The 16,639-nt window shown below is 34.7% G+C and overlaps 3 protein-coding genes across 5 annotated transcripts; 2 read left to right on the top strand and 1 right to left on the bottom strand.

The window, feature by feature from the left end:
• Window positions 1-212: 212 nt before the first annotated feature.
• LOC101267542 (uncharacterized) lies at window positions 213-1,551 on the top strand. Its single transcript, XM_004244137.5, has 2 exons — window positions 213-540; window positions 1,196-1,551. Exons 1-2 carry the CDS (start codon window positions 403-405, stop codon window positions 1,397-1,399), a joined length of 342 nt encoding a protein of 113 aa, XP_004244185.1. The 5' UTR covers window positions 213-402; the 3' UTR covers window positions 1,400-1,551.
• A 1,419-nt stretch (window positions 1,552-2,970) lies between these two features.
• On the top strand, window positions 2,971-4,675 carry LOC101268123 (chlorophyll a-b binding protein 13, chloroplastic-like). Its single transcript, XM_004244139.5, has 3 exons — window positions 2,971-3,344; window positions 3,467-3,628; window positions 4,094-4,675. The coding sequence occupies exons 1-3, from the start codon at window positions 3,228-3,230 to the stop codon at window positions 4,601-4,603; spliced, it is 789 nt and encodes a 262-aa protein (XP_004244187.2). The 5' UTR covers window positions 2,971-3,227; the 3' UTR covers window positions 4,604-4,675.
• Window positions 4,676-4,917: 242 nt separating this feature from the next.
• LOC101267827 (myosin-2-like) lies at window positions 4,918-16,009 on the bottom strand. Of its 3 annotated transcripts, XR_011210902.1 has the most exons (25): window positions 15,010-16,009; window positions 14,669-14,770; window positions 14,439-14,582; window positions 14,203-14,353; window positions 14,093-14,120; window positions 13,775-13,943; window positions 13,569-13,632; window positions 13,438-13,451; window positions 13,252-13,336; window positions 12,353-12,456; window positions 12,101-12,239; window positions 11,380-11,498; window positions 11,057-11,209; window positions 10,876-10,965; window positions 10,500-10,577; window positions 9,813-9,968; window positions 8,680-8,856; window positions 8,356-8,561; window positions 8,138-8,273; window positions 7,543-7,672; window positions 7,014-7,127; window positions 6,801-6,901; window positions 6,581-6,650; window positions 5,883-6,086; window positions 4,918-5,716 (listed from the first exon to the last, which is right to left on the bottom strand). XR_011210902.1 is itself a non-coding variant. In XM_010326040.4 (24 exons), exons 1-24 carry the CDS (start codon window positions 15,409-15,411, stop codon window positions 5,249-5,251), a joined length of 3,537 nt encoding a protein of 1,178 aa, XP_010324342.2. In that variant the 5' UTR covers window positions 15,412-16,009; the 3' UTR covers window positions 4,918-5,248. The 3 variants fall into 3 exon arrangements, 2 of the variants coding, with proteins under 2 accessions (XP_010324342.2, XP_010324344.2); XM_010326040.4 differs by lacking the exon at window positions 6,581-6,650 and having other exon boundaries at window positions 4,918-5,719; XM_010326042.4 differs by lacking the exon at window positions 6,581-6,650.
• Window positions 16,010-16,639: the final 630 nt, after the last annotated feature.

The following is a 16,639-nucleotide window of genomic DNA, read 5'->3' as shown; positions in this document are numbered from 1 at the left end:
TCATGAGTTGAGATTTGTCCACATCATATAAGAAGATAAATTACGACAACATTCACCACATATATATATATGAGAATTTAGTCTATATACGTACGTATATATAATTAGGTAATTTCGTAGCCATATACTATTAAAAGTAGTATTAATTGGCAAAACAAAAGCTAGCCCACTAAATTTGTCATTTTACTCAAGTGGACATTTGGAATTATGCTACAATATCACTTTAATTTATAAACTATGAGTCTAATTGACCTCCACACATTTAGGATCCTCATCCATATGCTCTTTTATCCTTATATAATCCAATAGAAAATAGAAAAAGATATAGAAAAAAGTGAAAAAGAAAGACAAAAATTATTATTTTTTTTTTAAAAAAAAATCAACACTTTTTTTTTTTGGAAGATGTTGGAAGGGAAAGCAGTAATTGGAGATACAGATATGTTGGGAACCATGCAACAAGATGCATTAGATTTAGCTGCAAAGGCACTTGACTTCTTTGATGTCACTGAGGCCACTGAAATTGCACGTTTTCTTAAAAAGGTAACAAATTCTTATTATACTAAGGTTTTATATTATGATATAATAGCGAGGGTCGAATTTAGAATTTAAACTTGATAAATATAATAAAAGTTTAGAGTATCAGTTGAATTCATACCTTGTGATCTACATCTGTTACATTATAATAATGAGATTGAAATACTATAGTGAATTTTTTCAACTAGAACTCGAACTTTGTCCTTTTTAGTATTGCTAGAAATTTTGTGTATAAAAGTGAAAATAATTTATTTATGAACATAATTAAGGGATTTAATTGTGGCTAGAAGCTAGTAATTCCAATAAGAGAATTCCTAATTATATAGAAGAATATTGTTATATATAGTCAAGATTTTGAACTTGTATTTCTCTATTATGTTTAAAAAGGATTCAAATATAAATATAATTACTTCATGATTGAATTCCAATTCCTTCCTTTTATGTAGTTTCGTCACTTTCTTGAAAAAAGCGGAGATCTTGCTTTTATTTTTGTAGTAGATAGCTAATATGAGTATGAAAATATTTTCAAGAAATGAATGAGTCTGATAAATCCTTCAATTTCGTCATTTTGAGCTGATATACCCTTTGAAACTATATAGTTTTTTTCCCCTCAAAATGAGTTAATTACGAATTACTAACTTTTTTTTATTTTTTGAATTAGGAATTTGATACAATGTATGGACCAGGGTGGCAATGCATAGTAGGGACAGATTTTGGTTCATTTGTAACACATTGCTATGGTTGTTTCATCCATTTCTACATTGGCAGCCTTGCTATTTTGCTCTTCAAGGGCTCTGCTGCCCTAGAGGATCCGAAAGCCGAGGCCGAAGCTGACCGATTTTCCACTCTGCAGGAAATAGCGTGAAGTCACTTCTTCAGTAACTTTATCGTTGTCGACATATATATACACTCCAATGTACAATATTAGGAAGTTTTAGAAGTCTTAATTTCACATTTGTATTTTCATATCTATAAGTTATATATGTCAATTCAATTTCTTTCCTTTTTTTGGTGCTACATTATTTTCTTGGAAGGAACGGAGTTGAGGTTGGGGTGTATAGTAACCTGAATTTAAGATGCCTATGAATTTCTCTTTTAGTTGCTTCAACTACGATATAGGTAAAAAGAGTCGGTAAAAGAAAATATTTTTTTATAAAATTTAAAATAGTGAATTGAGGTCGAGTAGACTGATGGTGAGAACTCACATTTTTACTTTGTGGCATGAAATATTGACGGGTGAAACTTTAAAAAAAAAGAAGGCATATTTTGATGGTGTGATAAATCACAATAATAAAATATTATAATTGAAAATAAAATGACAAAAATGAACAAACAAATCTTTAGGTTGAAACACAGATGTCTCACTCATTTTATGGAGATTCAAGCCCATTGTGACATAATTTACATCGATTCATCAGTATCACTCTTGACTTGTTCCCTTACAGGGTACAACAACCCAACAACGTGCACAACTTAAGCAACTCCAATCCGAATTAGTGAGTTGAAACTTTTTAGTTGAACTACATACATATCCTTCACACGAAAATGAGTGGAAACTTTTTAGTTTTCAATGAAATAAAGGTGACAAGAGCTAAAAGACCTTTTTAAGTCTTTCAATTAAATAAAAGTGATTATCATTTGTCCCTTTTTAATCGAGAGTCCTTACTCTACACGAAATGAAAAATGACTTTGATCGTATTAAGTCAATAAATAACAAGAACTTTATAAATTTGATAATCTCCATATATATCCCCGTAAATAACATATATTACTTGCATTTTTCTTTATTATCTTTTAAAAAAAATATCTGTATATAGATATCTTCAGCTAATTCTTTTAGTGAAATATGTTTATAGAGCAATGCACTTGTAATTATATATGGTCGTAAAAGTATGGTTTAATTCAACTCTTGGCTTGATTAAGCACAGAGGCATGAAGGGGACTCCTTGAGCACATAATTAATTAGTTGCATGGGGTTCCATGAATTTGTTTCTTCAATTCAATTACTTTTTCAATTCCAACAGCTCGTGATTATAGAAAAGAGTGTGAATGGCATTTGCAAGATCGGAAATTGACAATTAAAATTCATTTACTATAGCTACTAGGAAAAGTTGGCTAATCATACGCAGCAGACTCGAATTACTTTGGTGCGCATGAGTCTAAACATTTTGGCAAGTTGGGAAACATGAAACAACGCTTACAATAAAGTGCATGGATATAAAAGTATGTTTAAATATCATAAAATTTCATATTCAAATTCTAGCCTAGCAAAATAGTAATGATCGATTTATTCTCATTTTTCCAAATCTTAGTAAATAAAATTATTCGATATTTATATTAATTGCAAGTTGATTCGTACATTACAATAATAAAATAAAATCCAAAAAGCTTGACCAATGACCATATATTACATTGTGTACTACTATATGTTAGCAAGATAAAACTCTGGATAGAAGGATATGACATGAAGATACTCAAAATCTACTTAACACTTCTCATTGGTTGATACAAAAATTTCAAAACTATTTCACACCACAATTTTATAAAACACAAGAACCAGAATTGTTAAATGGGGCCCCTCCAGATATTTTTCCAACAGTTATTCTTTATATATAAGTATATAAATTGTGCAAGAAACTTAGTGAAAATTGTGAGGTCCAATTAATTAAAAGAGAAATTAAGCAATAGAGAAAATGGCAACAACAGGTAGCTCAGCCACAGTTGTTAGAGCAACTCCATTTTTGGGCCAGACCAAATATGCTAACCCCCTAAGGGATATAGTTCCTATGGGCTCTGCCAGATTCACCATGGTAATTTTTTTTTTTAGTGTTTTTATAATTGAGTTCGATATTTAATATTATTGAAATTCAAATAAATTTATGATTTGTGTAAAAAGATACTGAATTTAGTCGAACGTGTTATGTTTTATTAGAGTAATGATTTGTGGTATGGACCTGACCGTGTCAAGTACTTGGGACCATTTTCTGCTCAAACTCCTTCATACTTGACTGGAGAATTCCCTGGTGATTACGGATGGGATACTGCTGGTTTATCTGCTGATCCCGAGGCCTTTGCTAAGAACAGAGCTCTTGAGGTACTTTCACTTTTTCTTTTACTAGTAGTAAGTTTTGTTTAAAATAAGTAACATACATTTGTGTGACTAAAATTCATTTTTAGCTAAAAAGTATGAAAAATAAAAAGATATTTATTTCGTTTTACTTTATGTGACACTATTTGACTTGACACGGTGTTTCAAGAAGGAAAAAAAAATGGTTTAAACCATTTCTTAGATATTGTGTAGTTGAAAATCATCTCATTAAGGATAAAAGAAGTACTTTAAAGGTAACTTGTTTCTAATTATAGTGATATTTTTTTTGACGGGTAAAAATGAATGGATGTCACATAAAATGGGACAGAGGAGTATCATTTTTGTTGGGACAAAACAAAAAAGTGAAGCACGCCATAGGAAATGTACAGATTTGAGACTCGTAACGATTAATTTAGGATTAAGACATAGTTGATGGATTGATATGAATTGAAATTGTGTTAATTATTCTAGGTTATCCATGGGAGATGGGCCATGCTTGGAGCTTTTGGTTGCATTACACCAGAAGTTCTTGAAAAATGGGTAAAAGTGGACTTCAAAGAACCAGTATGGTTCAAAGCTGGAGCCCAGATCTTCAGTGAAGGTGGGCTGGACTATTTGGGCAACCCAAACCTTGTCCATGCTCAGAGCATTCTAGCAGTATTGGGCTTCCAAGTTGTACTAATGGGCCTTGTAGAAGGTTTCAGAATTAATGGGCTTCCTGGAGTTGGTGAAGGCAACAATCTCTACCCAGGTGGACAGTACTTTGACCCATTGGGCCTAGCAGATGACCCAACAACTTTCGCGGAACTCAAGGTCAAGGAAATCAAGAACGGAAGATTAGCTATGTTCTCCATGTTTGGATTCTTCGTTCAAGCTATTGTCACCGGCAAAGGCCCACTTGAAAATCTATTGGATCACCTTGACAACCCTGTTGCTAACAATGCATGGGTTTACGCAACTAAGTTTGTTCCTGGATCTTAAATTTTTTCACATATTGACTTTGTAGCTTTGTACCACTCAATCATTCATAAGCAAATATTTGGCAAATGAAAATTATTTTACATACACTTGAACCACTAGCATTCATTCATCGAATAAGTTGAATTCAGCTATATGAACCTTCACTATCCGTATCATAACGTTCAATGACAAAAGCTTAAAGAAACTTGTCAAAAGTAGGACAACATTGGTGAAAAGTGTTGAAGGGAGAAACAAGAAATGCTCATAAGCAAAATACAATGATACCATCACATTTGTCCACTCATTGTGTTGTTGTGAACAATCAAGTAAATGACTTTTCTACAATTGATCACCATCTTTCAACAATAACTAGTTTACAACATTTGCTAATGCGAAAGACGTGTGGACTGACAAATTCAATCCGTTTTTCGCAAGCTATCTAATATACTTCCACAACCTAGCAATGTTTACAACAGGCTATTCACAAACAAGTTCTTAACTATCTAGCTGAGGGATTGCAGAGGATACGTCGTTGAGCACACGTACTATTTCCCAATCTCCACCAACTTTGATAACTTAGCAACCATTGTTGGGGAAATTGGTTCCATCTATACATTCAACACCCTATAGAGTAAAGAAGAAAACGACAACGATTTTAAGCTAAAATCATTTGCTCTTCTTACCCCACCATTTTCTACGACTCTTCCCTGCTTTAGAATGAACAAGCTTGTGTACTTTTGACTTTGTCTCCTTTAACCGAACCTTGTACTCTTTTTTCCATTCCTCAAACCTGTGTTTCAGTCTTCGATACTCATCTGCAGGATTATTAGTAGACTGTAACTGCCCTGGCTTCAAGTGAACAATTGCCATGGCTTCGTTGTCAAAATTCTGCTTCCGTTGCTCAAATTCCATTGCAAGGTGGCTGATTAAGGATAAACCACCATTAACCTCTCTATTAGCTACAACACCCAAGCTGTTGTTAGAAAAGCTAACTGGAGTGCGTCCCGCAGGAGTGTCCATAGATGTTGCATCATCAGAATCATAATACTGAGGAGATGGGGAACCTTCAAGCTTTCCAGGTCGACCAGTAGTGTCAGCAGTTGTAAGACTGTTCCTGGCTGCAGCTAGACTAACCTGCTTTTAACAAAGCAATCAATTACCTTGTAAATTCATAAAATATGAGTTAACAAGTAAAAACTCAACTTCCAGCATCAGCAGTATCAGTAGAGAATTCATAGAACTACGGATACCAAGAACTAGAGAAAACGAACTATCTAGGATCATATTGCAGCTTACTCACCTGCAATGATGTCATTTGCTTTTGCCACATCTCCTCCATTGACCTCATCTTGACCTCATATTCTAAGCATCTGGTCTCGAATTGGTTTACTTGTTCATTCAGGGCAGCATTTTCCTTTTCCTTTTGTTCAATTGTTGCCTCGGCCTTTGCAACCCGTCTTTCGAGGTCTTCTACAACAGATGGTAGGATTTCTCGAGGCAACTCCTGCTTGCACAAAAAAATTCAAACTTACTACTAAAGATTCTCAAGCAGTCAGTAAAAATATCAAAGACTGCATTGCTGCCTCAACTGTTCACATTTAAATTAAAATCAGACTTCACTTTGAGTGACTAGCCATTGTGCAATAAGAAATAAGGAAAAGGAGAAGGCATCATGATAAATGATGCCATTATCCTGATTTATCCATCAGTGATTCTTCACCAACTGTCCTTTCCCTTTCCCCTTTTAGCTTCTACATGGGAGAGAGGAAGGACTAACGTATAAACCAAAAACGGCCATACTATTCATTCTCTCACCACCTTTTCTTTCAATCTCAATAATCAAACACTCGGCATTTTCAAGATGCCAGAGTATTTCATCTTCCAAAGAAAGAATAAAAAATGAAGAAAGATTCCACGGAATCCTGAAATCAGAAAAGCAGTTGCATACCCAAAATTGGTTTTAACTATGCCCCCAAAAAAGAAGAAAAACTGAAATACCTAAAATTGGCTTCATGAAACAGGCCACCAAATTCTTAAAGATATTAGTCCGGAAGCAGACTTTACAATGCTGAACGAAGAAACACGAAAAGTTACAATAAAATCTTTGGGAGAACTTTTAAAATGCTAATTATTCCATTATAAGGTATATTAAGGGAATAAAAATTGAAACACAAGGACTACTAGTAAGGATAGGTGAGAAATCTTTATCACAGAGTACCTTGACCTCCGTCTTTCTGCCTGATCTTCGTTTGTCTACATTTAACATTTTTGAATTTCGCAGTTTGCGAAGACCCCTTCTAGCCAACCAACCACGAATAGCTGCAAGAAAGATGGGTAAATATATATTTGGTTTCATAACCAGCTGCCAAAAAGAAGATCTGTAAATCTATATTTGGTTTCATATATTTGATAACATGCAAATAACTTTTACCTGATTGTATCTGCACGACAGCCAGTAGTTGCTCATCACTTCCTTCACGAGCAACCTTCGCTTTAGACATCACTTTAGTATTATACAGCCTTCTTTCTATTTCACCACGAATAACTATAAGAACAAATGCTGACGTCAAACATCAAGTGCAATTCAACATTGGAATTTAATTATATTGATGCATCACCTCAAAATTGACCCGGTTCACATAACTAGTTATATTTGGAACTTCCAACATTGGTTCAAAGGCAGTTAATTATAGTTTTTTAAATACAAATTACGAAGACAACATTGTAGTTGTATGTTTTTTCTTTTTTTTGAGACAAAAGTTGTATGTTTTTTCTTTTTCTAAAACCACTTGAATGGCATCCCCAAGTGCTCAAAACTTTGAAGACATCTAATATAGTCTTGAAATGGAAAAATACTCATACAACCTGATAGACACAACATTCTTCATGAATATCATCTTCTATTATATTCAACAAGAAAAGGGAAGAAAAGAGACGAGTTGCAAAGGGATCTGCTTTACATGATTGAAGTATGATTACTCCTCCTTTCAGTTCATGGAAGTGCCGACGAGCACGATGACCACGGAAGCACTTCTGCAACTCAAGAGTACCTTGCAGAACTTGGTTCCTTGCATCCTCCAATGAAGCAATCTACATGTACGAGGGACAGAAGTTCACATATAGGCACACAAAAGGAAATCCAATCTTCAATAGTATGTATCCATTGTCTCACTAGAAGCCTATATTGGGTATATGTCAGAGAATATGTTATATCCATAAGACCATAACTTTTGCCATTTTTATTGTTTGACCACTCAAAACCCTTCTCCAAACAGACATATGCCTCCAAAAATATGATTTTTTCTCAAAGTGGTGCCACCAGTTTGGAAGACACCACAATTTTTCCAAGATAACTATGGTGTCCGGGCCAGCGAGCGTGCACATCGACACACCACATGTTTTTCATTTATCATTATTTGGTTCAACTATATAGAAGTAATGATTAAAAGAAAATTAAAATTTATGGTGCTTCGTTTAGATGATTTAGTAAAATGACATAAATTCTTTGAGAAGTAAACATATCCCACACAAGAGAACAAGAAACCATGAACCCACCTGTCCTGATCGGAAATATAACTTTGTATACCCAACTTGGTACAGTTCCGGAAGAATACCAAATTGATGAAGAATGGCAACTGACATACTTAAAGGATCTTGGCATGCATTATCCTTTGGCAGAAGGAAGCCGTACCTAAAATACCGCAATCATATATATAAGTTGACAAACAACCAAAAGAACAAATCAGCAACAAACTAAGGATCGTGTATGTCACCTGCTTGTGAATTCTTGATGTGTTAACCTAGTAGGATAGCCAGATCTTGATATTCTAACCACCTCAAGAACACCGCAGCATCTGAGTTGTTCTATGACAAGATCTTTGTCAGACATGCCAGGAAGCTGCTTATTATTTGGTTTTATGCAACATATGAAATGTGGTGTGGTATTTTCCAATTGCTGCATCAATTTGAACAAATTATCCTGCCAGAATTTGATAAAGGACAACATTGAGAAACAATCATAGCACCTCAAGATACAAACTTTTATTTTCCAAGTGTTTAGTTTGTCAGCATGATCAAATTCTATAGAAAATAACCACCTTAAACTTAGTTGCAACACTTTGCTTCTGAAAATCTAGCACTCCTGCATCAGTTGATGGAATTGATAATTTTTTATCTTCAGGCAGGTGACTGTCACTTGATGAGAGTAGCTGAATAATGTCAGGATGCAACACATCTCTGTTCTTTGCTAAGAAGCCAGTTGCATCATAAGTTACCTGCAAAACACATACGTTATTATAGAATATGTAAAGAACCAAGAAAGTCAACCATAACTTCTGTCTCTAAAACAAATGATATGGCTTTGTTACACCAAAAACTAAGCAACAACAACATACCCACTGTATCCCACAAGTGGGGCACCAAAAACTAAGCAAAGACATATTTGAGTTTAAGGTTAAGTACATAGTCCTTCTTGCCTTCAGAAGCTCTAGCATTTTCTCTCTCCAAATTACCCACCATACCAATACCAAAATGGACTTCCAGATGTTCCTAGATGTTTGGAAGTCCGATCTAAGGCATGATAGCAAAAGGTCCACTGATTTTTAGGCATGCACCAGTTTTCAAAATATTTAGCAAAAAAGAATATGTTACAAGAACTACTGACAGATGACTGAAATAGAGAGCAGTTGTCTGAGATTATTGAAATAGAGAACAATTACATCATTATGGAATTCTTTTCCACTAAAAAGTGCTAGTAATGGCAGAAAGAAAGAAAGTTCTTGCAGCACCCATGGAAAAGAATCTATCATTAATCACTAAAAAGAGGTATGATAAAGTAAATCTTCCAGATATTATAGGTTTAGTGGTGTAGTTTGGATTGAAGATGGAAAATCACTAGTGAGAAGTTAGAAGAATGGCTAGAAGAGGTGGTACAGCTAGAAGAGGTGGTACAGCTAGAAGGTCACTGGTCAAGAGGCACACCCCCATTGGTAGTAAATGAAAACAAGCATAATGCCACCAAAACAGTAATCGAAACAAGGATGGTGCCACCAAAATGGTCACTGTAATAAACCATGATAAGAAAGAAAAACTCTCCCAACAATTGAGCGTAAGTCTGACTATGGGGATGTGAAAGCTATTACGTCTCTTAACCAAAATAGTGAAAATACTAATAATATCCGTAGAAATTGCACAGAACTAGAAAGGATATGCATTTATAAGAGAAACTGACCTCTCCAGCATAATGACGGATACAAAATTCTTCTCTTTCGCTTTTAAAGCAAGGGCTAGATTTGATGTGCTGCTTAAGTTTACATACAAAGGTCAAATCTGTGGCTGTTAGGGAATTTGATTCTTCATTCAACAAAGATATAAGGCCAATTGGCTTCTGCAAAATAAAAATTAAAGTTCATCTATCAACTGATATGTCCATTCAAATAAATGTTGAAGATTGGTCAACCAAAATACAGAGATCTTCCTTATGATTGACACTGGTAATTCTACTCAAGATATCACAATAGAACTTGAGTTATGACTACATAAGCAGATTCATTTTTATCCTTCTCATAGAACTCAACAATTAAGCACGGATAGAGTAATCAGAATATGCAAGACTTCACTCGAAAGATGTAATATGACAATGAGAAAATTGGTGTGGAAGCTATATCACATACAACTTGTGACAATACAAACAGATGAATTTTTATCCTTCTCATCCAACTTAATAATTAAACATGGAAAGAGTAAATCAGACTAAACGAGAAAAAGATGTAAAAATGAAACTAAAAAAAAAAAAAAAAAGTGCAACAGAGTGACATCTAATTAATGTAATCATGTTATCCGGGGCAGAAGAAAGTTGTCGGCTTATATTAACTCCTAACGCCATATAAATAGGAAAAAGAACCAAAAGGAAGAATACCTTTTCAAAAAGGTTCAGGCACTCTTGGTTGTCTTCGAAATCTACTTTTGACCAATCAATTCCATCCAATTCATATTCCTGAAACAAAAAACATCAGTTCCTGCATTGACATCTAAAACTGATACTGCAAGGAATATCTTCGGGAGAGTATACAGCCCAAAAATGCCACAGGATAACTACAGAGGGAAAATTGAGTGTAACAATCCAGTGTTTGTTCTTGAGCCGAGAAACAGCCTCTCTACCTTCCTAGTTAGCGATAAGGTTTGCGTACACTCTATCCTCCCTAGACCCCACTTGTGGGATTACACTGGGTCATTTGTGCCTGTTCTTGTTGTAAGCAATAAGAATGAACTAGGGAGGATTATGATATGCTTACCTCTTGCTCGAGCTTCAATAGATGTCTGTTGGCATGCTGCTGGAGCCTCTCATTTGCATAGTTTATCAGAAATTGTTCAAATGAGTTTCCCTGAAAAGTGGAAATGGTAGCGTCAAGGTGGATAAGAAGGAATCTCCTATGCTGAATAATAGTAAAAAAAATCACTCACAGATCAACTTACCTGAAATGATTCAAAACCGTAAATGTCTAGAATATTTATGGATCTACCCATCTGGTCTTTGTCCATTGCAAGGTTTCTGTTCATTTGATCTACTATCCAGTCAAACAAGTTTGCATAAATGAACTTTGCCAATGCATCTCTTCTATCAGTTGCCTGAATCAGATTTATAATGAGTCATGCTCTCTAGAGAAGAAATAGGAGGGCCAAATGCATATATTAGAATAATTAGTAGTGGATAATGCAGATTCTGGTTAATATCGGGATGAAAATGTGAAAGGAAGAGAAAATAGGAAGAGATGAAATATAGATGCACTTCAACAAACCTGCTCTACAGTTAAACTCTTTGCGATCTTATCCTTGCCAGCTCGTATTTGACATGTTGACAAAGCTAGTATGAGGTCATTTACAGTACAGCCAATCAAGCTAGCAGCATTTGTAACAGCTGCAATATCAAAATTGTGACAAACCAAACAGATAAAGAAGGCCTCCATACAAGCACAGGACATAAAAAAGTTGAAGACTTCGCATACAAAGTGAAGAAGAAACTTTACAAGTATTGTTACAAAGTAAGACCATACAAGAGGTGCAGGAAAGAATCATCATGACAATACAGAAGATACTTGCATGAATCCGAACGGCGAACAACAGAGGTTTTATGACAATGTCAAATGCTCTGACCCAGAAACGTTGAAACGCCTAAGATAGACCCTCAATAGTCAATATTGCAGAGAAATGGAGTTACGAAGAGTACATCTGGAGTTAATATAACTATTCCAATGAAAAACAACTAACTGCAAGGCGAAATATGATAGATTTTCCTTCACTCAAAAGCGAAGAAAGTGTTAAAGTTGAAACTGACAATATAGATACAAAAGTCAAGTCCAGATATTCACAGTTGGAAAGTTAACTTACAATTGACCAAGAATGTAAGATGATTTATATATGTATGAGGTTATGAAATCATATCTTCTAGTACATTCAGAAAGAACAAAAGCTCAAGAGGATCAACACTAGCTAAACTGCTACACTGACAACATAGCTCACCTTCACTTTGCACAACTTCAACACAACTTTCATCGTCAATTACTTGGAACGTTATGTTTCCCAGCCATAGAACTGAAGCAATCATCTGAAAAGCATGCTCTTGATCGCTTTCAGAAATCCTAACAGTATTTAAGGCTTCCTGGAAAAGTGAGAGAAACAAAGGAATAATCATAAACAAGACCCAGAAAAGCATTGAACTGAAAGAACAGAAATCAAACATAAGTTGACCAATTCTTATCCCTTAATGCTCACCATAAGCTTACAAAATTCCTCAGCATCATCAACATCATGGATCACCAAGCAGCCACTCTGGTTGAGATATTTGTATTCTGATGCACCTTTTAACTTAAGTTTATCTGAGAATAAATCAAATTAAAGTTCTGAAAATGAATATTCTGCAACTTCTTTAACTAATTTATATTTTTAAAGATCTTTAACTAACACCACAGCGGCCCAGCCCCACTAAAGAAGAGAAATAGAACCAAATATAAAAAAGAAATTTGATCTCTTAAAAGTTGTCCTTGCTAGAAAAACAAATAGTTATACACACATGATATTGAAAGGAACTTCCATGTCACAGGGTTTTCTAACGCCAACAAAATTTCTCACTTTATAAATGATCCATGAACTGTATGCATAACTTCTATATTTTTCTGCTAGAAAATTCCACTTCCATTTTTTTAACAGTAATGTCCGGGCTAACTTGCACACCACTCTCATATTTCACAGGTTGTATGCATCTTCTCAAGTCTCACCAGAACATATTTTATCGGGTAAATCAATCCAACAAAGCTTAGGCATGGAAGAAATGACATAGGTTTGTTCCCTCTGTTAGGATTCAAATTCTGGTCCTCGTGCCACTTTCATGTTTAATGTCTTGTTGAAAACACTACGGTTTTGTGACTGCTACCTTACACTTGTATCCTAGTATATTGAGTCTTTTATAACTTCAGAATCACAAGCCCAATTTCATCATTAGGATCACAGAATTGTTAGTTCTGGAGATATGTTAAAAAAAACTCAGGTGTTGTAACCACACAGTATTAAAAACAGAAGTTGTTTTGACAGTGAAGACACATTGCAAGGCAAAGTCCTAGAAGTGAAATAAGCAACAAAAAGATGCAATCGAAGGTCCAATATCAATTACAGACCTCTCAAAGTAGGTGGAGCCCCGGCACATAGTTGGTAAAAAATATGATACGACCTCTCTCCATCAAGCAGCTGAACCACTCTCGACTGCCCAAAGAAGACATTATGTTTCAAAAGATTTAGATTGTGATAGAAATGATATAAACTACAACAAGGAATCCATGATAAAGAGGAGAAGAAAATCCCACCTTTTCAAGAATTACTACTCATTATTTTAGCATTGGCCAGTGGACATGCACAAAGATGTATAAAAGTCAGTAACAGTTATCAAAAGGCAATTAAAATAAATTGGAGAAAACCAAAGGACAATTACACTTACAGGTTTGTATTTTAGCACCACATATTCTTCCTGCTGTACTAAAATGAATTTCAACCAACTTTCCCTGCATCCATCAAGGACAAACATCAGAAAACGTGCAACAGATGGGGAAATAACATAAATAAGCTTTTCCAATTCTCAGTCCATCACTCCCATCCTCAAATGAAGGAAAGAAAAAAAAAAGAAAATCAGGCATAGAGACTGACAAATCGACTGGAGTTATTGTTCCTGGAAGTTTTGGCATTCCCAAAGGCCTCCAATATGTAGCTTGTTTGCAAAACCTCCTTCTCTATCCCATTACTACCTCCACCAAGCATAGCCAAGTATTCCATTACAAATTTTGCTGTTTCCGTCTTCCCAGATCCACTTTCCCCACTGTATGAAATGAAAGGAAGTTAGTTCCTCTCAATCACTAAAACCACGATGAGTTTGATAATTACAATCTAAGCCATCAATAACTGAAACAGAGTAGAAATACAAGTATCTGGCATCCGTAAAGATGAGAAGGAAACATTGTCACATACCTTATGATAATTGATTGACTTATCTCATCTGCAAGATTCAAAACGTAAAGAAAGAAATAAGAATTGCATCTTTTGTAAATAATAAGAATGAACATGGTTCGGAGAAAAACCTTCCATCATTCGATCGTAGGCAGAATCAGCAATAGAGTAAACATGAGGATCACTCAAGAGCTTCTGTCTGTAAGCTGTAACAAATTCGTTTCCATACAATTGGATATCTTTGAACGGATTGATTGCTATTAAAACAGGCCCTGCCTTGCTCTGCAGGCATAGGAGACAAACAAATTTAAAAGAGAAAAGACATGAAATTACATATGAGGCATAAATGCAGTTTAATATTACTTACATATATCATATCTCGTGCATATCTGTGTTGAAGGTTGTGAAGAACAGATGGCTCGTTCAAATAACTAAGCTGCATGAGATCATCCACACCCTCAAGAACATCCGGATTAGAAGGTAATACCTCTCCTACAGGCACTGTCACAACCTACAGTATGGCAAAGCCTAAGTCCAATTGCAGCTGCTCACTTTAAATATTTATCACAAGGAAATAGCAGGAATACGTGAACTTACACTGCCGTCAGAAAGCAACACCATAGCTTTCCCTCCTGAAGTTGATTGAATATGTCCTGATACCCATGCCCCATTCCCCAGACGACACCAGATGCGAAGCTTCTGAAAACAGAGCTTAGGAATTAAGTTTGGTCATCTGAGAGCAACCAAGAAATCATCCAACAGTAATCAAACCAGAGACAATTACAAAACTAGTGAAGCCAAATCCAGCATATTACAAATTTTACTTATCATTTAGCTAAAACTGTTAACTTCTCTAGATTCTTTCAATTGAACCATTCGCGTTCAAGGCGATTAAGACAGTCAACATGTGAAACTACTGAAAATAATGCTCTTATTACCTTCTTAACAAAATAATCCAGCCGATCATCCCATTCAGCTTCACTACGCCATTTCTCAACCTTCCCACCATTTACTTCCCGCAATCTCCCTGTGCTGTTTTTCTTCACTGAAGGCATTGCATACGGCGATTCGCTATCTTCCATTCCTTTCACCTTCATAGCACCAAAAACATTCCTTTTCAACACTTTCAACTCTTCCTTCTTCTTACCATTCTCCAATTCAACATCACCTTTGCTTAACCTTTTGCTCAACGGTTGCCTCTGTGAAGGAGGCCTAGTCCTCGATGTAAGCTTAGGCCGAGCAGGTAACGCCGGCGGCAAGTCTTTTGGCTTCTCATTTTCATCCCTTTGCCGGAGAGAATCCAGCATTTCCTCTAACGAACTACGAACTATAGTAGACATTTTTCCCCCCTGATTTGAAGTAAATTTACATATACACAAATTGTTTCATTCAAATTTTAACAATATCTGAAGCAACATTGCTCCAGAAACAACTCCTAAAACCCTAATTCACTTTTTTAAAAAAAAAAAAAATCAAATCTTTACCAACTTTCCACCATTTTCCTTAAACCTGGACATCAAAATCCATCCTCACAACCCCAATTCCCCAAAAAAACGCATAAACCTCGAGATTTTGTAAGATATTATAAGAAAAAAACACACAAAACCAAAAAAAATAAAAATACGAAACCCAATACAACTCTGAGCTGTTGAACTTTTTTTTGTTTATTTCCCACCGAACAAGAAGAAAAAAAAAGACTTTTTTTTTGGGTAAATCAAGAAAATGGGTACCTAAATATATATATATTTTTGCATGATATGCAAAGAAATTAAACCCGTTTAAGAAAGAAAGAAGAAAAACAGAGGGGAAAATGAAAATGAAAATGAAAATGAAAATGGTTAATCATGAAGAGGGAAAGAAATGTTTTTTATTTGTTGTTTATCAAATTGGTTGGTTTTTTATTTTTAGAAAATCGAAAACTGCCGTTCAGATAAAACCAAAAATAGGAAATAATGGATATCAAAATTTGAAAATTTATCATGTTTGGTGCGAATATTAATATAATATAATAATTATTTGGATTGAAGAAACCGTTGGATTAATTTTTTTTAATTTTAAATAAACAAATTTGAATTTTAGAGTGGGGGCCTAAAGTAGTTGCTAAATTAGTGTGGAGTTGAAATTTTAAAGTGGCAGACAGATCCACCTGAAAGGTAAGCGGATAAAATGGTACATGCTTTAATTTAGCGTTTGCGATAAAATTTTAAAAATTAATAATATATTTTAATAATTTTCTTTAATTAAAACGGAAAAAATAAATAATGTTACGTAAATATATGTTTGTATTAATTAAAATGAATGAATTATCTCAAGTGTTATTTGTTCTTTCTATTTTGATTTTTTATAATGATATCGTTCCTCACGTTTTCACAAGTTTTAATAATTTAAATTCATGTAACATATTGATTTAACTTTGACACGATATTTTTATATGATATAATATTATTTTATCATCTATATACAAGAGCTTTTTAATTAGTGTCATATTCAAAAATTCTACCTTGTTGTAGTGGGGTTACTCAAATTTATAAAGCTGAAAAGGAAATTTATGCTTTTCTGGCTAGTTGC

This window comes from Solanum lycopersicum, chromosome 7, assembly GCF_036512215.1.
Source record: "Solanum lycopersicum chromosome 7, SLM_r2.1".
Lineage (NCBI taxonomy): Eukaryota > Viridiplantae > Streptophyta > Magnoliopsida > Solanales > Solanaceae > Solanum > Solanum lycopersicum.
The sequence above is the reverse complement of the archived record's forward strand: the minus strand, read 5'-3'. Positions and strand labels throughout refer to the sequence as shown.